At 41.1% G+C, this 24,795-nt stretch overlaps 1 protein-coding gene across 4 annotated transcripts in view; it reads left to right on the top strand.

The window, feature by feature from the left end:
• Positions 1-18,742, top strand: part of ITGB8 (integrin subunit beta 8) — a 64,678-nt gene extending 45,936 nt beyond the window's left edge. For 3 of the 4 annotated variants that reach the window (XM_020781277.3, XM_020781285.3, XM_078377186.1), the window contains 8 exons: positions 5,428-5,523; positions 5,608-5,697; positions 7,977-8,111; positions 10,335-10,737; positions 11,965-12,190; positions 13,455-13,552; positions 15,408-15,574; positions 15,661-18,742. In XM_020781277.3, coding sequence (XP_020636936.3) covers positions 5,428-5,523; positions 5,608-5,697; positions 7,977-8,111; positions 10,335-10,737; positions 11,965-12,190; positions 13,455-13,552; positions 15,408-15,574; positions 15,661-15,783 — 1,338 coding nt within the window. In that variant the 3' untranslated portion in view covers positions 15,784-18,742. The remainder of the gene's footprint in view (positions 1-5,427; positions 5,524-5,607; positions 5,698-7,976; positions 8,112-10,334; positions 10,738-11,964; positions 12,191-13,454; positions 13,553-15,407; positions 15,575-15,660) is intronic. The other variant, XM_020781293.3, reaches the window with a different exon arrangement.
• Positions 18,743-24,795: the final 6,053 nt, after the last annotated feature.

Raw genomic sequence — 24,795 nt, forward strand, 5'->3', positions numbered from 1 at the left:
ATAAAAATGTGGTGAAATTACCCAAATTAATTAGGGATGACCCATGGAAGAGTATTATGAATGCACAATACATAAAGTGACAAACCTTGCCGCTTATGTAACACTGCCACCTGATGGATAATTGATTTAAATATACAAGTAACCACTTAAAAGCAAAGGATGACAACATGTTTATATCACTGCCATTAAGCTGTCATTAATGCTAAAAAGTGAGAAAAATAATATAGTCATTACTTATAAGCAGGTGTAGCCTATAAACTATAAATGGGAATGGAGTTTCTTACTCTGAAATAGCAAGAGACATGGCAACAGAATGTTTATCGTGAAAGTTGTTAGAACAGCCAAAAGATTATGATGAGGCACCAAATCATCAGCAGTGGATTTTATATAGACATTTAATTATAGCCTGGCCAATTTGGGTGAGAATATCATGTATTGATTTTGTGTGTTCTTAACATGCTTAGAGGCTAAATATTTTTTTTTACCTTATATAATTTTATTTTTAGAAACTGATTCATTTTAGAGACATGTTCTCTATATTTATAGGTTATAAGCAGGGTCAAGGTATTCGCCTGGGGAGAGAAGATTTTGCCCACCCCCACCCTCCTCCACATCCCTCTGTAGGAATTAGGCATGAGGGAAAATCCTTCCTTCAAGGCTTTCCCTAAGTTTATCTACAGTATCTCTTTGTGTATTGGGGGTGTCTCATGCTGCAGCTGTACCCCATTCCTGCCATCAAGCTGCAGTTAGACTTTCCAGAAAACTTTGAAGTGTTTTTTCCAAGCCATTTTGAGTGTTGGAGGGGTGCAAGCTGGATGGGATTGTTTCATAGGCCAGAAATTAGTCATTGCGAGCTTGAGGTTTACAGAGTTAAATGAGCCTGCACTAAATGGGACTAAGCTGGGATCCAGCTCAGTGGATTTTTAGATGAGGTCAGCTGGAATCCCAAATGCTGTATGTTTCTAAAATTCAGTAGAACTATGCAGAACATCTGATAGCGGTTTCATCAGGGCTGTAATGAATACACCAGGAGGAGGAAGGGGTGCAAATATCCTGAGCTGGGCAACACAGAGAAAGATGTTCTGTGATGTGTACTCTTAAAACTGCCCAGTAAATCAGTTACAGTAAGAAATCAGCAAACGTTTGTAGTCACAGGTAGCCAGTGACTATCTGAAGGGGGTGTGCCCCCGGTTATGCTGTCCAGTGCCAGGGTAGACCGGAGGGTCAGGGGGGAGTTGCCATTGTTTTATAACGACACCCTTGAGGTTGTCAGGCTCTCTGCTGTGGCAATACCAGGCCTAGAGCCCTCCACGTGTTGATAGGGGAAAGGGACGGTATTGGGATCTTGCTGGCATACCATGCTCCCTACGATCCAGCCACCTTCCTAACCGACTTCGTCTCTGCGGCTCTTTGGGATCCCCAAGACCGATTGTCTTGGGTGATTTCAGCATCTATATGGAGGTTACTGGTCCAGCTCTTGAGTTCTTGGAAACCATGGCTTCCTTGGACATGTCCCAACATGTTAACGGCCCCACGCACGTGGGTGGCCACCCTTTGGACCTGGTTTTCTCCACTGAGCAGAGAGAGTGTAGCCCGATGGTGACTGACCTTCAGTTGGTCCCCTTGTTGTGGTCGGACCACCATCTGATAAAATGTAATTTCATAGTGGCCTTCCCTCCCCATGGGGAGCAGAGACCTGTTTTCATGATCAGCTCTTGCAGGCTATTGGATCCTATTGGATTCCAGGATGCCATGCATGGGATTCCGACTGACCTGGCTGGAGCTCCTGTCGAGGCCCTGGTGGGTGGATGGCATGGCTAGGGCTGTAGACATGATCGCTCCTAAATGCCCTCTCTGCCTCAGAGCCCAACCAGCGCCTTGGTTTAACCAGCAGCTGTGGGCTATGAAGTGGAACAGGAGAAGGCTAGAGAGCATCTGGAAGTGAAACCTGAGGGATAATAGCTTAAAAGCTGCCAAGGTCACGTCTACCTTACTCTGGTAGAGGCTGCTAGAAAAGCTTATTTCGTTGTCCGGATAAGCGAAGCATTCAATCAGCAGGCGGAACTTTTCCGTATAGTACGCAACCTATCTGGAATTGACCACAACAATTGGCTCCATTTAGCATTTCTCGTGAACAATTTGCAGCATTTTAAAAATCAAAAGTGGAGGCTATCCGCCGATATCTCGCACCCTATTTGAAAACAGTGGATTGAGCTGAGACATCCAGCACAGCACCTTATCCATTGAGAATTACTCAGTTTCAACCTGTGATATCTGCAGAGGTGGACAAGGTCCTTGACCGCTGTCGAGCCACCACCTCCTCTCCTGACCCTTGCCCAGCTGGTCTAATCAAAGCCGCCAGGCCAGTGATAACTGAATGGGCCACTGAACTAATAAATGGGTCTCTTCTTGAGGGCAAGGTTCCTCTTGCCCTTAAGGAAACACTCATTAGACCCATTATGAAAAAAACGAGCTTGGCAGTGGACAACATTGGCAATTATAGGCCTGTTGCCAATGTGTCTTTCCTTAGCAAGATAGTTGAGAGGGTGGTGGCCGACCAGCTTCAGGCTCTCTTGGATGAAACCGATGCCCTGGATCTATTTCAGTCGGGCTTCAGGCAGTGCCATGGCACGGAAACGGCATGATTGCCCTGCTGGATGATCTACTTAGGGAGGCCAATAGGGGCAAAATGTCCTTGCTTGTCCTCCTTGATATCTCAGCCTCCTTTGATACTGTCGACCCACGTTATCCTCCTGGAGAGGTTCTGCAAGTTGGGGATTGGTGGCCTTGCTCTTGCTTGGCTCCGGTCCTTCTTGGAGAGCCATCCCCAGAGAGTTCAGCTTGGGGAGAATGTATCGGCCCTGTGGTCCCGCAGTTGTGGGGTTCCGCAGGGTTCAGTCATCTCCCCAAAGCTATTTAACATCTATATGAGGTTGTGGGGGTCATCTGGGAATGTAGAGCTTCATGTCACCAATATGCTGATGACACCCATCTCTACATCTCCTTTTTTCCATCTGTAGTGGATGCTGTTCCGTCCCTTGGACGCTGCTTGGAGGCCGTTCTGCAATGAATGCTATCAAATGGATTAAGGTTGAATCTGGACAAGACAGAGATCTTGTGGGTGGATGGCCCCAAAGTCAGTGGTTTGGGGAATTCCCTCTCTTTTGGGAGCATGACTCTCACCACAAAGAATTCAGTTTGCAGTCTGGGGGTCCATTGGTTCGGTCTGCCCACTTACATCTTTGGCGGATCGCCCAGCTGCGTCCCTATCTAGACACGGGGGCGCTCACCACGCTGGTCCATGCACTCGTAGTCTCAAGAACAGACTGCTGTAACACTCTCTATGTGGGGCTTCCTTTGAGACTGATGTGGAAGCTCCAGATGGTCCAGGCTATTAACAGGGGTGAAAAGATTTCACTATATTTCCCCCACCCTGGCTGCCTTACACTGGCTACCTATCCACTTCCGCATTGATTTCGAGGTGCTAACCATTACATACAAAGCCCTTAATGTTTTAGGCACTCAATACTTGGCAGAGCGCCTTCTTCCATCCAGTTTTACCTGTATCACCCATTCCAGTCAGGCTGGGCGGCAGAGGGGCCTATGCCAAGAGAGGTCCAGCAGGAAAAAACTAAAAATTGGGCCTTCTCAGCAGTGGCCCCTCGCCTATGGAACAACCTACCTGTAGAGATCTGCCTGGCTCCCTCGCTGAGGGCCTTCAAAACTAACCTGAAGACATGGGTATATAAGCAGGCCTTTCTTACAGCCATTACCTAGCCTATATTCCATTTACTATTTTCCCCCTCTTTCTTCTTTTTTCCTTTCCCCATCTTCAACTTTGTGATTAATTTGGATTTTACCTTAGTTTATTTTTCATGTTATATGTAAGCCGCCCAGAGTAGACACATTCCAGATGGGCGGTATATAAGCCTAATAAATAAAAATGAATGAATAAATAAATATTCATAGAAACTGACACACAAATAAGGCATTAAGAGCAATATACAGTGGTGCCCCGTATAGCGAGGGTAATCCGTTCCGGATTAACCTTCGCTATACGAAAACATTGCTGTGCGGGTAAGGAAAGCCTATTGGAACGCATTAAACTTAGTTTAATGCGTTCCAATAAGCGTCCAAACTTACCCTCCAGCGATGTTTTCGTGTCCGGCGGCCATTTTGGAGCGCCGATCAGCTGATCGGCGGCTCCAAAATGGCCGCCGCATGACCCGAAATGGCCCCTATCAGTGTTTTCACGCCCTCCCCTTGCTTACGGAGGTCGCAAAAACACTGCGGGGGGCACTTCAGGCCATCCGCGGCCATTTTGGAGCCGCCGATCAGCTGTTCGGCGGCTCCAAAATGGCCGCCGGACGCCCCAATCGTCGCAAAGCGAGTGCGGCGATTGGGGCTGATCCGTATAGCGATCCCCAAAATGGGATCGCTATACGGATTCTTCGTTAAACGGTGCGCTCGTTAAGCGAGGCACCACTGTATTATTACAAAATCCTCTATTAATTGGTTCTAAAATTAACACTGATGTTCTAGTGGCTGATGCAAATTCAAGCAAACCTCTGTGGGATTCTTGGCAGCCAGCATATTTTAGCAGTTTTTTCCACACCCCATTCATGTTGGGTTAGAAGAAAACTTAACACAGGGCACATGGTAGCTGCTCTCTCTCTCTCTCTCTCTCTCTCTCTCTCTCTCTCTCTCTCACACACACACACACACACACACACACACACACACACACACACACACACACACCACACAACACACACACACACACACACACACACACCTCTCTTTATTGAGGTATACTCTTCCCTCCCTAGATAATAGCCTGTACTGTCACAGTAGACCAGGATGGTCAAAGATGTCTCTGTATCTAAATTGTGTTGACAGGGAATACCCCCAAACTGACTTGCTGAGCTACATTTACTTGACATGCTTCAACCTGACTCTCATTTTGAAGTTCCTAAGGAGGTAAGAAGAGTCATGCTGGAACAAAGCATAGGTCTCTCTGGCCCACCATGGCCAATTAGATGTTTGTGGGGAGCCCGCACAAAGAAGAGATGTGTAGTAACACTCTCCTATTCATGTTCATCTGTCGCACTAGTATGCAGGGATATGTTGCCTCTGATACAAGGCGTAGTTTATAGCCGTCATGACTAACAGATAGTGATTCAGGCCGATCTCTTGAATCATAGTTTGTTGTGGTGTCCGTACACATTGAGAAATTGCTGTGTGACTTCACATAATTTGTACTGGCCCTAAACCTCATTCTGTTTCAAGCATTTAAAGGTTTCTCGTAAAAGTATTGCAATTCTATAACTGCAAAGTTTCATGTTAATTTCACATCCATAGTATTCTATATGTATATTATATTCATCTATGAAATTCAAAATATATGTTCCCTTTTGCAATTTACAGGAGCATCCATCTCTTGGCCAACTTTCTGAAAAGCTCATCGACAACAACATTAATGTAATTTTTGCAGTCCAAGGAAGCCAATTTCACTGGTATAAGGTATTTTTAAATATCAGAATTTTTTGGTTATGTAAAGTACAATAACTACACAGGGATTGTAACTGTAAGACTATTCTTTCATAGGATCTTTTGCCTCTGCTTCCTGGAACGGTTGCAAGACAAATAGAATCACAAGCAGCCAATCTTGGTGATTTGGTGGTAGATGCCTACAAGGTACTGTATATGCTTTTCAAGTTCATGTACAGTTGTATTTCCTTTTTTTCTCTTTCTTATTTGTTTTAGGAAAGCATCAAGTGTTTGGGTTCCAGATGAGACACAAAATATGGCATGATGGTCAGGGAATACTTTCTATTATAATGACAGTTGTGTGCCCTCAAGTCAATTCTGACCTACAGCGACCCTTTTTGGGGTTTTCTAGATAAAAAGTACTCCCAAATGCTTTACCATTTTCATCTTCTGGGGGACATCTTGGGACTGTTCAGTTTACCATGGGCCACACGGACTGGCTGTACTCACAGGAGGCACAGTGGGGAATCGAATTTCCAGCCTCTGGCTCCATGATCAGATACCTAATTTGCTGAGCTATCCAGCTAGCTCTTTCTGTCTATACATATATAAAAATACACTTTTTTTCTCTTGAGTTAAGGGAGTTAGCAGGGTTCTCTTCAACTGACTACTGTGAGGAGAACAAGTGGAAGCTAGTCCATTCCATCCCTCCCCTTTGAACAGTCAGCAATGTACTTCTGGTCCCTCACTCATAAGTGGTGGCTGGTTCTTATTGGGGTTAATGGGGCAGAAAGCACAGCAACCAATAGCTGTTGGAGGCAAGAGAGGGCAACCATCTGTTAATGGTTGGTGCTTCCCTTTTATTCCTCCCAGCCTCACGTTCATACACAATGTGAGACTGGAAGCTCATCAGTAAGGGAACACAGTTGAGGCCCTGACCCTTCCCCCTCTCGTTAGGAGTCAGAAAAGAGAGGGCTGACTAGGCATAGTCTTAGTCTGAGATGTTGTAGCATCCCACTTGCCTTAATCCACCAGCCACTACGAATGGGATTTGAGATATATACTGTATACAGTCATGCCCCACTTAACAATTACCCCGCATCACGACAAATCTACTTCGCGATGATGTTTTTGCGATCGCAATTGCGATTGCAAAACAATGTTTTAAATGGGTTTTTTTTTTTGCTTTGCGAAGATCGGTTCCCTGCTTCAGGAACCGATTCTTCGCATTAAGACGATCAAAACAGCTGATTGTCGGGTTTTCAGAATGGCCACCGGGTGCTCAAAATGGCTCCCCGCTGTGCTTAGGGACAGATTTCTCGCTATACAGGCACCGAAAATGGCTGCCGTATGGAAGATCTTCGCTAGACAATGAGTTTTTAGCCCATTGGAACACATTAATCGGGTTTTAATGCGTTTCAGTGGTTTTTTTATTTTTGCTTTACAACGTTTTCTCTCTACAGCGATTTCGCTGGAACGAATTAACGTTGTTAAGAAAGGCACCACTGTATATATTTACCATAACTACCAGAATTCAGCACAGATTCCCTCAGATCGAATTCTGGAGGTTTTGGCCACAAAATCCAAGTTCTCAGATGAGTTGCAGGATCCTCATGTGTTCCTTGCAAAAGGCTTTCTCTGCAGACGGCCATTAAAGCATGGACATGGGTGGAGCCTTCTAAGCTCCATGGGATAAGCAAATCATTAAGGAGTGGTAGTTTTTTTAAGACACATCCTCTAAAAGGCCTGATGAACAGAGAGACTGCCAGGGACAATAGTATTTGTGTTCATTAGGCCCTGTAAAGTTGCCTCTCAAAAAACGGCCACTCCCCTAATGCTTTGATGATCCCATGGAGTTTCAAATGCTTCATCCAAGTCCATGCTTTAATGGTCATCTGCAGAGAGCACCCTGGTGAGGAACAGGTAAGGATAGTTTTTATAAGAATTATCCCTGAGACAACCTGGAAAATAGGGCTTGTTCTATGTGAATAAAATGTAGGTGTGTATAGGTGTTTGTAGGTGTACATTTATGGGCAAGAAATCAGAGTTCTGTCTGTGGAATTCTTGAAGAGTTCTAGGGGTTGGAGTTCTGACAGCAGCATGTATTGAACTGGTGCCCAGATACTACTTGCGTGTATATACGGACATGGTACCAAAGTAAGAAATGAATGTATAAGCTTGTCTTGTAGCATTAGAATGGAATATAGGCTTACTGTAAACACTGAACTGTACAACTCTAGAATTTGCTTGAAAACACAGTAATTGCTATCCTGGTTCTCCTCTTTTTCAGGATTACAAGTTCCACTGGTGTAACTGACTGATTTATAATAGAGTCCTTATGCTGAAAACAATTCAATCCTTTATTCAGAGAAAGACTGTTCATTTCAGCTAAATCCACTGAGTCAGGCATGTTAATGTTTACTGAATGCTTACGTTAATACGTATTGCCATGCAGTGAGATGGAATTCTTTTGTTTTTTGTTCCAGAAGCTACTCTCTGAAGTGAAAATTCAGGTGGATAATATAGACAAAGACATAAATGTCAAAGTTACTGCACTGTGTCCCGACGGAAGCAGAAAAACAGGCTTGGAAGGATGCAAAGATATAAAATCCACTGCTGAAGTATGATTAAAGAAAAAGAAATACTTTGTTAATGCTTTTTATAATGGTTTTCTGTGGAAGAGGGTCTTCATGTGGATTTCAAATTCAATTTCTATGGGTCATAGTCATAGGCCCTGTGCACAGTTTTTCAATTCATTTCTTCAGAGCTTTATTTTAAATTAGATTGAAGAATAAACATTTCTGCTTATGGTTATCAATAAGCTCAAGCCAAGTTTGCAAATGATTTTTTTAGAATTGGTTTTCCTTTATGTACTTCGTTTGCTTGCTCAGACTTTTTAAGTCTCCATTGTCTGAAGTCTTTTAAATAAATGGTGTGTAAAGGCATGTCGTTATTTTGAAGAATTGTGGCTAGCCATTTTATTCAGCAGAAGGAAGCAACAGTCAGACAAGTAATTTGGCATAACACAGAAGAGCAGCTAATTGCCAGTTATTTAATTTATTATTGTATTTTTACACCTTATGAGAGTTTCTTTCTCAGAGGCCAAAGTAAATTGAGTTGCTGTGGCTGCTGCACAGTTTAAATTAGGGTGGGAGAGTGCCACAGCCATTCAACCTTAGGCAGCGGCACGTTTTTTGTTGAGGGGGGGGGCTCTAGGAAAGTGAGTACAATTGAAAACAATGTGAACAGTTTTTAAAACCAAGTTCCTAACAGATGGCCTTAATTGTCATCGTTAACTATTCCAACGCCTGTTATTTCAATATCCATTTAGCAGTTTATGCATACTACTCCTAAAGTAATGTGAGTTGCAGAATGAGTTTCTGGATGCCAATTTCTCCATTTCCATCTTGGTTTGTTTACATGATGCTTCTCTGCAAAAAGAGACAGGGAAACCTTATGCAGATTAGAGAGTTCATAAACATATCCCAGCCATACATTTGAAATTGGGACGAGTAAACAGGAACATAGAATCACATGTCCAGGCTGAAGTTGTCACTGTCATAATTAGAGATGGGAGTATTCGTATACGAATGTCCCTGCACAGGAGGACATAACGAGGGTCTAGCCCCCTGGGGTCAGATGGTCCACTCACCGTTCTGCTGCTGCTGCGACCTCCACAGAGATCGTGTTCAGCGAGCCACTCTTCTACCTAGTAGAGAGGCTTGTCGTCCTGACTCCTGCCAGGAGTGGCAAGCTGAATGCGATCTTTGGAGTCACTGGACGGTTTTACGGAGGCTGCTGCAGCAGCAGAACGGGGAATGGACCGTTTGGCCCCAGGGGGCTGGACCCTTGTTATGTCTACCTGTTCAGGGGTATTCATATACAAATAATGAATACCCCCATCTCTAGTCATAATCATCAGAAGTAAATTGCCGATGCACAATTAAGGCCCAGCCTGTGTAGTTTTTGTGGGGATTTCACAGCACTGCAGTTTTGCTTTCACCTGAAAAATAGTGATAGCGTGCAAAACTTGCTTTTCAAAAAATGTTCACATGCACAGAGTTAGTACTGCACATCAGCTTTTTGTCAATAGTCTCAAAAAAGCAGTATGCACCTCATCATGTGATGGTCACAAATGTCCTTTTGTGTAAGAAGTGATCCTAGGAGAGAAATAAGATCTAGCTAATGCTTCAGGAATTCATGTGGTGATTAATTTTTCTGAGCCATCTTGCCTCATTTATAAAATGGCTAAAAATAAAGAATTTGGTGAAGGAGTAATGACAGGTGACTATTTTTCTTCTGGAAATCTTTACAGTGGTGCCTCGCTTAGCGATGTTAATCCGCGCAGAAAAAATCGCTAAGCGATAAGATCGCTACAGTAAGTGAAAATAAAAAGCCCATAGAAATGCATTGAAACGCGATTAATACGTTGCTGTGGGCTTAAAACTCACCTTTAAGCAAAGATCCTCCATAGGGGCGGCCATTTTCGGTGCCTCTTAAGCGAGGAAACACAGTGGGCGGCCGTTTTGTTTACCCGGCGGCCATTTTGAAACTGACAATCAGCTGGCCGAAAATGAAGGCTTTGCAATGATCACTTCCCTGCGATCATCGCAAAGCGAAGTTTCCCCATAGGGACCGTCACAAAGCGATCGCTTTTGCAATGGCAAAAAGTCCATTGCAAAGCGATTTCATCGTTATACGGAGCGATCGCTATGCAAGGCACCACTGTATTTGAAAAATACCATTTTGTGTTTTCTACTGTTCCCCTAAAACGTGGGACTATATCTGATGTTATAGGAGGTAAATACCTTGTTCTTATTAATACTGTATAATTATTCTTGCAGATACTTTTTAATATCTCTATCACCCTGAAAGAATGTGGGACAGGTGACAGAAGGACCTATGTGATGGTAAAACCCCTTGGTTTCAATGAATCCACCAGAGTTAATATAAACAAAAGATGTGCTTGTCAATGTGAGGAAGGCATAAAGTCAAAAAGGATATGTGTTGATGAAATGTCTCAGGATGCTCAAATGTCCAACTGCAAGGGGAGCGTATGTGTTTCCAGCGATGAAGTCTCTTCTGAGCAATGCAAGATGCAAAAGGACCATCTGATTTGCAATGGGCAAGGAGACTGCGTAGCTGGGAAATGTATCTGCCACAAAACCAAACTTGGTATAATATATGGCAAATACTGTGAAAAGGATGACTTTTCCTGCCCACATTACCTTGGAAACTTGTGCGCTGGTAAGTGCCAGAATACACCTGCTCAGTTTGTAGTTGCCTTTACAAAAATATTCATTAAGTGCCTTAAAGCTAAGGCCCTGATTGAATAACTCTTACATCATGATTATTTTTCCATTCATATATGCCTCTACAGCATTATAGTTTGAGAAGATTAAAATTGTCCTATAAACATACTGTTTAAAACTTACCTTTAAAACTTTTGAGGTGATTCCAAGAAGTCTCTTATTGGATAGATTTTTCAGGCAGGCCAGCTATAGCAGTAATTTATTCAACAATGCCCTTGACAACATCACATCTTTCTATACCTCCTGCTGGAGAATCTCAAAGAAGTAGTCCTCATACCAGATGCTGGTAATTATACACACATTTGATGCACCATTAGGGAAATTCAGGTGAGCTGTGTTTATTCTTAACATCTGTCTTCAGGAAGGCTTGCTAGTGATTCAGATGGATGGTGCTATGTAACACCAGATGGAAAAGAAGTTTCAGTTGCTCACCTTGAGCTGTTGTCCTTCACAGATTCCAAAAAACAATGGGAAGGTCCTTTTTAAATTGTTGCAAATAGTATTCTACTAAGTGAATGTATTGTCCAGACATTTGTACACCTACAAGAGTATTCACACGACACAATGTTAATTTTTAACTGATCAGGGTCCATCATACAGAATGGGATTTGTCAATTAGTGAGGCATGTAATATTCTTTGCTAAGAGCTGTAATTCATTTCTGTAAAGCAAATTCTGGACATTTCATTAAAATGCACATCTCAGGATTCCATAGGATGGAGCCATGGTAGTTGAAGTGGCAGGAGACTATTGTAACAGTATAGTGTTAGATACAGTTGATGTACAGATTGTTGCACAAGAGCAATCACTAAAAGTGAACAGATTATAGCCGGAGTCTCATGGCTGTGGTTTTCTTGATCCAAGTCTGCTGGGCAATATTTTTGTGCTTCATTTTTGTAGTTAGTGTCTTCAGTGCATGTAAGATTCTTATTCATTAAAAGCTGAATCCTGAAAAAAAAAATCTTAATCTTTTTTTAAAAAATTCTGTTATTCCACTACATGGAATAGAAAATATTTTTCCCTTAACTATTGTTAGAAACAATACATGATTTGAAATACATGCACTCCAATGTATCTCAGTCAGACCTAATCAAATACATTTTTAAATTCTCAAGCATTTTGTTCTTGTCAAGAACCCATTGATTCTTTCTCTGCTCTTGTAGGCAATGGTGAATGTGAAGCTGGCAAATGCAAATGCTTTGCTGGCTGGGAAGGTGATCGCTGTCAGTGTTCATCATCATTACAAAAGCACTGCATTAATGGAAATGGCCAGATCTGCAGTGGAAGAGGAACATGCCTGTGTGGAAGGTGCAGGTGCACTGAGCCCAGCAGTTTGGGCCGCTTATGTGAATTCTGCCCCAATTGCAGAACAGCTTGCAGTGAAAAGCGGTATGTTTGTGCCGACTAAAATGTCACTTGGTGCTTTCAATATGTGTTGTGCCAAAGCAGACGTGAACATTGTACACCCCATTGCATCTCAAAGTCTTTACTCGAATCCATGCAGTGTCCTATTATGAACTTGTGTTACTTCACCAATGGTTCCAGGAGGAAAAAGAAAACCAAGAGGCCTTCCATAAAAGCATAACTGTGGTATTCAAGGTAGTTGATATTATATTGATTGCTAAGGGTTGACTCTTGTGCATTAATGCACTTTACAACCCACAGACAGCCCTTAAGTAGAGTTTTTCAAGGATATAAAAGACTGCATCTCCCTCTGTGAGCCTGTTCAGGAGTTAAGATGATCAGGGGAGGCCTTTTTCTTGGCCTTTTTCACCTTCACAGGCATACTTGGGGACACGAGAGAGGGTTTTCTCTGTTGCTGCTCCCAGACTCTGGAACTCCCTCCCACTAGGCTGGCCCCATTTTTGCTGTCCTTCTGCAAATGGGCAAAGTCGTTTTTCTGCAGGTGGGCTTTTCCTTTCGTGACTGGCAGCCTGAGAGGTGTTTTTTGTTTTTGTTTTTAGAATTGATTTGTTGTGCTCTATTGTTTTTAAATGTATTTTTAGCATTAATTTTATTGACTATTATTAATACTTTTATACGTTTAATACTTTTTAAATATTTATATACTCACCATTTTTAGCTTGTAAACATTGTCTTTTCATTGCTGTAAGCTGCCTTGTTTTCCTTTAGGGAGAAAGGCATGATAACAATATTTTAAATAAATAAGTAAATGTAAGAGAGTCTATCCCAGCCTACTGCCCTCCAAAAATCTGGACCGCAACTGCTATTTCACCTTTGACCATGCTGATTGGGCCAGATGGGAATTATAGTTAAAAGCAGGGTATGGATTCTTACTAAAATGTAGTTCTGGCCACTGTACGATACAGAATGACTTTTGAGTTTAAAAACCCTCAATTTTTGTGAGAGGGAAAAAAAAGGAGAAGTCACAGAGCAGGTTCCCGCCATTTTCCAGGGATGGGTTTGTGTGACCCCAGTCTTCTGGAAATTACCCACCACTAGCTTGTACTATCCTGTAGCTTAATTTTGGCATCTTGACATCTCTTGTTTGAAGCAACCTTGGGTGCTGTTGTCCTTGCTCTTCTTGTTGCTTATAGGAGTAAAAGAAAATGCTGAATTTGGTTCCCATTGTAGAGCCGTGCAGCAAAAAAGATACACTGAAGGATTCATTCCATTTCATTTTGCTTTGCAGGAATTGTGCACCCTGTCACTCCAATTCGTCTCAGATGACACTTGACCAGTGCAAAACCTCATGTGCTTACAGAGTGCACTATGTTGAACAATCTTCAGGTAGGTTTTTTAAAAAGGCCTGCCTACATTACTAAGAGACCTGGGACTTCTTCTGCATGAAACTTTTTTTATCTTCTCCTGTTGGTTTTCTTGATGTGTCGTTTCTTATATAAGATGTCACAAGTGTAGTCAAATGGTGCATTTAGGATATAGCCTTTCAACTTCTGCCATTCTTCCCCTTGATACACCACTAACATGTTACAATAATGCTTAATGTTAGGGCAATGCAAAGGTCCCATGATTTGGTTCAGGATCCAATTGGGGTTTGGTCCAGATTTGTTTAGACAAATTCAGATCCAATTCAGACCCCAATAGTTGAAATTCAGAAATCCAAATCTCCCAATGATTTGCATTACAAAGTTAGAACAGCTAAAACTGTTATGTTTTTTCGTACCTCTTAACATTCTCCCTTGAGCTACAAGGAAAAACAAAAAGGGTTGTTGCTTCTGGAGGATTTGATTGTGCTTAAGTGTGTGAAATGTGTATGTATGAAATGGAGAGGGAATAAAGGGATAAAAAAGTGCTAGGCTTCTTCAGGTTTTATAATGATCAGTAGGGGGTCGGGCACATGCATAGAGGGAGCAGGCCTAGTTCCTGGAAGGGAAGCTGGCCCACCGTTTCTGGCCAAAGTGGCAGAGGCAGCATCAGAGGAGGAGGCTGCAGGACCAGGTAGGGAGGCGACGAGAGCAATGGGAAGGGGGCGGACGGATATGTGTGCACCGAGAGGTCAAAGGTTTGGCACTTTCAGCAAAACAGGATCCCGAAATTGGGTCATGAACCAAACCATGAACCAGCCCAGTTCATCAGTTTTTCTGGTTCATTGTTCAGCTCATACCCATCCATAGTGGATACCCAATCTATCTGAAATGCACAGGAAAAATTTTAAATCTTATATAGACTTACTTCCAGAGAGATTGATGAATTGAAACTTTTGGAATTATCAGCATAGTTTGAGGGTTATATAGGAACCATTAGTGTGATCTCGGATACAGCTGTAAATGTATTGGCTGGAGAGTACTGAATGTTTAAATAATAGTGTGCCATCAGGTTGATTCCACTTGCCAGGGTTCCTTAGATATGGAACATTCAGAAGTAGTTTGTGCTAGTTCCTTCTTCTGGTGGCGCTCTAGAAAGGTTACAGCTAGCGCAAAGCTACACCGGCTGGCTTTTTTTTCTGAGAGATGCAGTGAGAATCAAAATCCTGCTCCTTGACTCCATAGCCAGGTCCTTTAATTTACAGTGGACCCTTGACTTACAGACGGCTTGACTTACAGACTTTTTGAGTTACAGACTTCTCTGGCCGCAAAATTTAGGTTTGACTTGCAGACTGAGATTTGACTTACAGACCAGAAAAAAAACAAAATGGAACAAAAACGGCCTGTTACAGGATTAATCGGTTTTCAATGCCCTGTAGGTCAATGGAGACTTGACTTACAGACTTTTTGACTTGAGAACCGCCTTCCAATACGGATTAATTTCTCAAGTCAAGACCCCACTGTACTGACATATCTAGCCAGCTATAGTATGTTTAGAGGGAGGGGATGATCTTTTCTTTGACCTCGGCAAAGTCCCTGGTGTGCCCAGAATTTTGGCTGTGAAAGAGGAGATTAGCAAAGCATGTATTTGGTCTCAGCTGGTGTGTTTTTACATACTAAAGCATCTTGGATACCAGGATTTTAACTGCAGACCTTCCTTATCGCCCTTGCTTTAGATATTACTTTTGAAAAGTAAGATATTTTGTATAAACAGGATAGTAATGACAAATTCTTGCGTATCATACTACAGTTTTGTTTGTGTGTTTCATTTACTGCATGGCTCTTTTGGAGAAATTTTACATATAATTTTCCTGTTACAGAATGCATCTCTGATGATCCAAGCCACTTCAGGATATTTTCCATCATCTTTATAGTTACATTTCTGATTGGTTTGCTCATTGTGCTTATAATCCGGCAGATAATTCTACAGTGGAACAATAACAAAATTAAATCATCAGCTGATTACAGAATATCTGCGAAGAAAAAGGTAAGCAGATCATGAATGATCTTGCTGAACATAAAATGCTAGCTATTTGAGAGATTCAGTGACAACTTGTTATTTTCTCCTTCAAGGATAATACATTCTTGCCTACTGTTTGTACAAAAACAGTAACTTACAGGCGAGACAAGCCTGAAGACATAAATATCAACACCAGCAAGTTCCAAGGAAATGAAACTTTTAGATGCAACTCCTGAAGACTGTTTGCTTCAGTGTTTTTGTGTTCGCGGTCAAGTAGTTTATTTAAAGACTTTGCCTGAAAACTTTGGATGTTTCTAGTTTTGAACACTGTAATGAAAAACTGACCTGGAAGTCTAGTTGCACAACAACATGGATTCAAGTAGAGCTGCTCCATCTTGGAAAACAAATGTGCATTAACTACTGATTAACAGAATGACATTACCAATTAGCTGAATACAGAGATGTTTTGATTGGGAGTCAATTCAGTTCCATTTGAGGTCGGTAGGATCAGATTGGTTTAAATTTGTTCTGGCTTAAGTGGACTTCAGATCAGTTCACAACACCACTCTGCATTGTAGCACTTTAATGTAAAGGCATTTTTTTTTATTTGTGGCATAGAATGTTAATCTAAACTGGTATGAAAAAAAAAGCACTGGTCTCACTTTAGAGATAGCTAACACAGGTTTAGTTTGTGGCAGGCATTCTCAAACTGTGTTTAAATGTAGTTAGTACATATCAGTGACAAATCAGTTGTCAATTCTTTGTCCTGTCCTGAGCACTGGGAGCAAGCAGGTGAGAGGATGGGCTGTGAGGATATGGCTTAGGTGCCCCTGGAGAGAAGAAACTGCCAATTTAAAGTCCTGCAGAAAAAAGTACCATCAGTAAATTACTACCATCACTCCTAGAATTGGCGATTTAAGCCTCAATTATCTGTATTGCACTAATTTTGGAGGAGGCTGAATGAATGTGTTTTCAAAAAGATGTTAAAGCTGCAGTTCAAACCATCTTTTCTCTGAAGCAATCCCTACTGATTTCTCTGGGCTTGACCTGCAATTATCTTGGACTACAAATGTTCAGGAGCTGGCATGGGTCTGGGGGAGAGCTTCTTCCTCCTGGCAATTATGTACCCCTCCCTAGAGATGCTCATATCCTGAAGAACCACTGCTCTGTATGAAGTAGCAAGTTAGGTGATAACACTAACTGTGGTGTACTTAAAAGAGCACCAGATAAAGCTGCAAGCATGATTGCATCCAAAGCACATGTTGATGACTGTTTTTTATGCATACCAACTGTTCTGAAATTGTTGCTTCGAGGTCTTTCTAAAATTTCTTTTTAAAATACTGGAATAAACAATGGTTTAACCACTACTGGATTTTTTAAAAAGTGGATTTGTGTAGGGGTTTATAGTTACTTAGGAATAAATTCTGTGCCATCTATTATTCCATATATTAAATACATTAGCAGAGCAACCCTGTAATTAAATCAGAGCACTCCAAGGTCAACATGACCCAGAGTCATTTCAGACCTGTGTCATACAGCAGAACTTGGCATGAACTGTGTTTTCCTTTTATTCCTTCATTTGATAGCAGAGCATCCCATTTTTCTCCCACTGAGAAGAATGGTGGAGAGATCAGTTTAGACCCTAAATATTTTAGGCATATAGATGATACTCGGAAGGGCTTTGGATCCTGTGGATTCTTAGTCTCCCTTCCTCCCCTGTGCCATAGCCTTAATTATTATCTTCCTCCTACTTTCTGTTGTTGGAGAAATGGAGGGCTGCAGGTCTTTTTGTAGGGGAGGATCTGCAATTGAATATCTGCAAAGATTGGAGTCATTTCTTCAAATAACAAATTAGGGGGTTTCTAATGTGTTCTATTGTTCCTGGGATTCTGTTCCCTTAAAGAACTGAACTTAGTTTGACTAGTTTCTATATATATTTAAATATATATACATATATTAAATAAATATATATACATATATTTAAATAGTTAAATATCTATATACATTCTGCAATCCTGGTAATATTTTGTTACTGAAATGTCATCAAATTAAGCACTCTGTCTCAACCAAAAACCTAACATAAGCAGAGTTGCCTGCGAGTTGAACTCGACAGAGCAAACTTCTCGGTAGTCCTATAAAGGATTGCACTGTTAATGTCTATGAATGAATGGCACTTGAGTTATCATTTGACTGTGTTGTTGGAAATTATGTGCACATGCATCCCATTCAGGGAGATTCCTGTAGCATTGGAGTAAATAGGTGCAACTTGCACATCTGGAACTGTGCACTGTGATCCTGTGGACCTTTTGAATTCTGATAGAAAAATTATTTAATTTTTAGATTTTTTGGAAATGTGCTCCACTGAGAATAAAATGCTCAAACTGCACAATTGTAGCACTTTTAGGATTGTCTATTATTCTTTAAAAAAACTCCAACAACCCCACAATGTAATTTCCAGAATCAACCTAGCTGTTTTGAATTTTTATTAAATTTCTTTCTCTCTCACCCCCATTTTACATAATCTTGAATGAAGGTACCAAATAAGTTAAATGTCAATAGCAGCATCCTGACATCTGTAATTTCTCCATAAAAATATAAGATTTTTTTTCTTTCTGTTTATGTTGCCATGAACTGTTTCACACATAGATATTATTATATGATTTGAACAAAAGAAAAGGTCTAATCTGAAATGTATATTTTGCAGTTATTATTTGTCATATTTCATGTGTGACATCCTTTTTTATAAAAGCAAATATGTGAGAGCTTTGGTTTTATAGTTTCAGTGTTTAATATATAGACTAGGAAAGAGAAGATCTCAGAGTATAAATGTAATTTCCCATTCTTTGTTATAATCTTAAACACTTTGAAATCACTGCCATAACTACCATTGAAACGTATTACATATTTTATTTAAAAAGTATTTTTGTAGTGTCCATGACTAACTCTTTTAAATTTTGGGTTATTTATTAATTTGTCATTTGACTACATTGTGAAATAGTTTATTTTTCTATGAAAGTTTTAGTAACTGTAACTGGATGTTAATTTAATGCAAAATTATTGAATGGAGTGTCAAACATTTAAACAAAAAATCTCTAATCCATTAATGGAACTTTGTTATACTAATGTGAATGTCTATCTCATTCAGTTTACTATTTTTAAAAGTTTTCCTTAACAAATAAAACAGCTTTCACTACAGAGGGCGTCGTCAGTCCCATGATATTATAATTTTCATGCATATCGCCATTGACATGAACTGAATCAATATGATTTTTATACGTACAAAGAAAAGGCTTTTAAAAAAAACTTTTAGAAATCTTTAGGTGTGGCTTCCAGGGGTTGTACTGGAGCTCAGAGCAACCAGAAGAGCAAAGATTCAGATTCACTTCTTGAGAAAAACATGTGATCTCAGTTTTATGTGACAGAATCTCTTTAAATTTCAGTAAATAAATAAATAAATCTACGTGGCTGTATAGAGCAGTGATTGTGTATTTTTGCTGCTCTGTGGTCCCACTTCAGCCCTCTAGGCTTCCTTTTGTGACATCACTATTTAGAGGTTTCTGAATTTTGTACTCTTTCTTCTTTATTCTAAATAGCTAAAATAAATCACCGAAGTATTAATTACTGGCATATAGTGTTTTAAAATTGAATATTCTCTCTCTCTTTCCCCCCCGACTCATTCATATTTATTCTTGCTCATCACCAGAATGTGCTTTCTAAGAGCATTTCTAAAACTGAGGTTTCCATCTCTGTCCATGAGGTTTCCATCTCTCTTGAACTGGAATGGTAATGAGAACAAAAGTGAAAGATTGAGTTCCATAGTCTGTTGAACTGATGCAGATCTGGAGTACAAATTGAATTAGATGAAGCCTAAAGTGCTCCTGGCATAGAGGGCAGGGGGAACAAAATTTAAAAGTGCCTGATAAGCAAACTGCTGAAGAAAATGACTCTTTGAAATTCGGCAGACTTATTCCTGCCTTTATCATGTCTTCAGATTTCATGTACATTAATTCAAAACGGAAAAAAAGTTATCTCCATTTTGTTTCTTCAATGCAAGTCAGTGGAAGATTTTACAAATCAGAAGAGAGCTACCACACACACAGGGAATGGGCTGGAGCACACACTGTTCCAGAATGAATTAAGATTCACTCTGATGCCTGGATTGACTTCCAAACTGAATTGGAGGACCTGTACATGACCCCATAGTTTCTTATTTGAACAAAGGTCTCCTCTGAATTCAGGAGCGGGTAACTAGTAGCCTTCCTGATGTTGAACACCCAGAGGTCCTTGTCATTGACTATACTAAGAATAAAAGGGTATTCAGAAACATCTGGCGAGCCAACCTTTGCTTTGTTTGAATTTATTGAAAGGGTTGGATGCAAAATCTCTTCTTTGAGATCAATGGAGAAGCATTAGATTGCTTGCATACACTGGTTTAGACTAGGTCGACCAATGTTTTGTGCACAGCTGCTTCAAACAGAGTCATATATGCATTTTCACCTGCTAATTGTTGTGGTTAGTTCACATTTTTACCAATCCTGTTTGGCTTTAAAGATTTCATTTGTTTTACTTTGGCCTGTAGATGCTCATTTTAAGACTTTGTCCTTCTATAATTCAATTGTGTCACATTGTTAAGACCCTGTGGAAGGTGCATACCAAAAACCTATGTGTTTTGTTCAGCATGCCTAAAAGAATCTTTAAATATGGCTAATAACAGACATTGGATGAAATAATATCATCCAAGACCAACAGAGTCTGCAGGAATTTTTCCAGGAAACAAGAAAGCTACATAATGGTTTGGTAGCATCATTCACACTCATGGCATGTGCTACTTTAGCACAGCTTTACATTGTGTACTTTGAGCAGATCAAAAAGTGTTTAGATTTGCCTTCCAGTGAGATATTAAATCCCGCTATCAAGGAATGTTACAATCTTGTTGCCCCTACCGTGTTTCCCAGAAAATACGATAGGAACTTATATTAATTTTTGCTCCAAAAACACATTAGGGCTTATTTTCAGGGGATTTTTTTTTCATATACAACTATCTACATTCATTCTGATACAGTCATGTCATCTTCTGGTTGCTGTACAGTGGTGGAGGATGGGCTTTCACTTAACTAGGGCTTATTTTTTGGGGTAGGGCTTATATTACAAGCATCCTGAAAAATCATACTAGGGCTTATTTTCAGGTTAGGTCTTATTTTCAGAGAAACAGGATATTAGGGCAATGTGTAGCCTGCACAATTAACTTGTAATCCACCCAGAGAGCACTTGAAGTGCTATGGGTCGGTATATAAGCCGCATACTTTGCTTTGCTTTGCTTTATTTCAAGGCAGGAAGAGCTTCTGCTCTCCAGATATTTTGAATTACATCCCATAATCCCTCTGCTGCCTGGGACCTCTATGAGTGAAGTCAAAGAAATCTGGAGGTCACTAAGATTTCCCCTCACTGTTGCATTTCATTCACTTCCCATACTCATTAATGCTTTAAGAATTAAAGAGAATTGAGTCTGGAAATGAATTGGGAGTCTATGTACAGTAGTACCTCGACTTACGAACGTCCCAACTTACGACCATTTTGAGTTACGACCAGTTCCAGCCGCAAAATTTTGCTTCAACTTGCAGCTGGAGCTTCCAGTTACGAACAGAAAAGGGCAGGGAAAAAAGGCAGGGGAATTCAAATTGCTAACCATTGGTAGGCGAAGAGGCTGCTTCTTTGTAGCTCTTTCGCCCCAACGGTTAAAGTAAGTGCAATCAGAGGAGGCTTTGGACTGCCTGGTAAGGTAAGGTGCTGCTTTCTACTTTTTAAAAACTGTTCTGGGTGGGTTTTGCAGTGTGGTTTTGGGCTGGGGGGTTATGTTTCTGTGCTGTGATGGGTATTGGGGGGTTGGTTTGTTGGTATTTTTCCCCCATTTCCGATGGGTTTGGGGGGATTATTTGCTTTTGGGGTTCCCCCTCATTTCCAATGGGGCTTGGGTTTTTGCTTTTTGGGGGGTTTTCCCCATTCCCGATGGGTCTTGGTTGTTTGCTTTTTGGGTTTTCCCCCCATTTCTGATAGGTCCAGGAGGGTTTCCTTGCTTTTTCCTTCCTTCTCTGGCTTTGCTTTTTTTGTTTTGTTTTGTTTTTTGCATTTCCAATGGGTCTTACACGCTTTGCTTGCTTTCTGCTTTGCTTTTTTTGCATTCACGATGGGTGTTGCACGCTTCGCTTGCTTTTTGCTTTGCTTTTTTTTGTATTTCCGATGGGTCTTGCATGCTTTGCTTGCTTTTCTCCCTCCCCCCCTTTCGGCTGGAATGGATTAATTGCATTTCCGATTGGTCTTGCAATGATTTTATTTATTTATGGTGATTTTTTTTCCTTTGTCTGGAACGGATTAATTGCATTTCAGTGCATTCGTATGGGAAATGGTGCTTCGAGTTACTACCATTTCAAGTTACAATCAGAGTTCCGGAACCAATTAAGTTTGTAAGTTGAATCACCACTGTACTTTGTATAACACTGTTATTAAATATTAAATAACAAAATCACATCCAAACTTGCTGTTACATATTCTACATATTCCTCAAAGAGAGAACAGCCATTTTCTCACAAACTTTGATTTCCTGGCTGCCCATCTCAATGCTCTACTGCTTCAGTTCCATAAAAACTGTACTTTGAGACCAAGTTTTACTTATGCAACCTTTCCTTTTTCAAAGTCCAATTTACAAGAAAACTAATTTTGGTTTCCATTGCCCAGGAGAATACAAGCAAATCCTTAAGTCTTTATTCTTCTGCTTTGGGGTTTTATTGCAAATCGGTGGTGAAATTGCAATGGGAACAGCTAAATCTCTGTAAAGCTTACTATTTCACTTCTGTTGTTATTTTTCATTTCATGGTTCCAGTTGTTTGCTCAACATAATCTCCGCACATTCCCAAGAACTTACCTTTTTGTGGTATTATCTGGAATATAGTTTGAGAACTTTGCAATGAAGTCAAAATATAATAATGTCTTGAAAGAACCTGTGTGCAAAAGAGAATATTTCCTTTATGAATGTTCAAGGTGAGTGCCACTATTTGTATATCACACATGCACCAGAGAGAGAGAGAGAGAGAGAGGGAGGGAGGGAGGGAGGAAGGAAGGAAGGAAGGAAGGAAGGAAGGAAGGAACATTTAAGCAGGCTTGCTGATAATTCAATCTTTAAAATTAAAAAAAACTTTGGGGAAAAGGAGGGGACATCCCAGAAACTACCAATAGGAATCATGGAATGCTGCCTGCTGGCAAGAATTGGGATAGGAAATAGAGTATGGTATTTCTGTACTTTAGTTGAATCATCAATCCAAATGGAGACCACAACCAAGAAATCAGAAGACGACAGAAACTTTGAAAGGCAGCTATAAAGGAATTTTAAAAGATCCTTAAGAATAAAGACATGACATTGGAGACTAAGACCAAGATCATCTTTACTATGGAATTCCTAATTGATACCTATAGAGGTAAAAGCTAGACAGTGAAGAAATTTGGGGGAAAGACCAATTAATTTGAAATGTGATCTTGGAAGAAAGATCCCATGGACTAGCAGAAAGACTAATAAGCAAGTGCTATATAAAATCAAAATTGGTCTCTCTCCGGGAGCAAAAAGACTACACTGAGGTTATCATGCTTTGGGTACATCATGAGAAGACAAGAGACTCTAAGGAAGACAATAACGCTTTGGAAATGTTGAATACAGCAGGGAAAAGTGAAGACTGAATATGAACAGGATATTTTGGAGGTCACTAATATTTAAAGATTTTCAATAGAAGATCAGTCTATGCCAGTGATGGCAAACTTTCTTGAGCCCGAGTGCCCAAACTGAAAAAACAGAACAAAAGTGGGTGGTGGGCGGAAGCAGAAGTGGCGGCAGAAGCAGAACTCCTTGTCACAGAGGTGACTCCAGACCCCACTCCAGATCTGCCTCCAATCGTGCCCAACCCCGCCACTACCTATAGCTTGACTGGCCCGCTACCGGATCCACCGACTTATGGCTTGTGTGCCCACAGAGAGGGTTCTGTGTGCCAGCTGTGGCACGCATGCTATAGGTTCGCCATCACTGGTCTATGCTATGTAGACTGCAGCAAAGCCTTTTACTGTGTGGATCACAGAAAACTATGGGTTGTTCTGAAGGAAACTGGTGTTTCTTAGCACTTGATAGTCCTGGTGCAGAACATGTATTGTGGACAAGAAGCTACTGTTAGGACAGAAGATGGAGAGGCAGAATGGTTTCCTATAAGCAAAGGTATTAGATCTGTACACAGAATATATTATATGGAAAGCAAGAGTAGATTCAGATGCAGGAGTGAAAATCGCTGGAAGAAACATAAGTAATTTAAGATATCCCTTAGTACATCTTCTGGAAAGTGTCAGGAAACGTCAGTGGGTCCACAACGCAGCACCAGATTGCTAACTGGGCCTGGTCACAGAGATCACATAACCCCCCAGTTAAAGCAGTTCCGTTGGCTGCCAATCCTCTCCCAAGCAAAATTCAAAGTGCTGGTTCTAACTAGAGATGGGCATGAACCAGATAACCAGGGGTTTGTGATGGTTTGTGGTTTGTGACAAACCACCAGCCACCCCTGAACCCCCAGAAAAACAAACCAGTTCACAGTTCAGTTTTCTGGTTCATGCCTGAGGTGAGAGGAACCTACCACCTTCACCCCCTCTGCCACTCATCTGCACCCTTCCCACTGTCCCCATCACTTTGCTACCTAGTTTTGTTGCCCCGACCACTGCCTCCTCCTCCTCCTTTACCACCATCTTCAAAGACAGCATGCTGGGGTCCTTTCCAGGAGCTGGGCTGTCTGTCTCTGTGCATGTGTATGACTGTCTACTGGTATGCGGGTGCATGCACAGAGATAACAGGCCATTTCCTGGAAGGGAAGCCAGTCCACTGTCTCTGAAGTCAGTAGTAGAGGAGGAGGTGGCAGGACTAGCTAGGGAGGTAATGAGAGCAGCAGGAAGGGGGTGGGCTGGCATCCGTTTTGCTGAAGCAAAATGAAGCACTGAGCAGAAAAAGGTTTCGAACTTCGTTTCTTATCAGCAAAACAGCTTGCATGAATCAAACTACAAATGAGCCCAGTTCATGATTTTTTATAGTCTGTGGTACGATTCATGCCCATCTCTTGCTCTGATTTATAATGCCTGAAACAGCTTTGGCCCAAGTTATCTCAAGGACTGTGTCTCCCTTCATGAACCTGCCATCAGGTAAACATGAGAGGCCTTTCTCTTGATCCCAC

The sequence above is a fragment of the Pogona vitticeps genome, chromosome 6 (assembly GCF_051106095.1).
Source record: "Pogona vitticeps strain Pit_001003342236 chromosome 6, PviZW2.1, whole genome shotgun sequence".
In the NCBI taxonomy this organism is placed as follows: domain Eukaryota; kingdom Metazoa; phylum Chordata; class Lepidosauria; order Squamata; family Agamidae; genus Pogona; species Pogona vitticeps.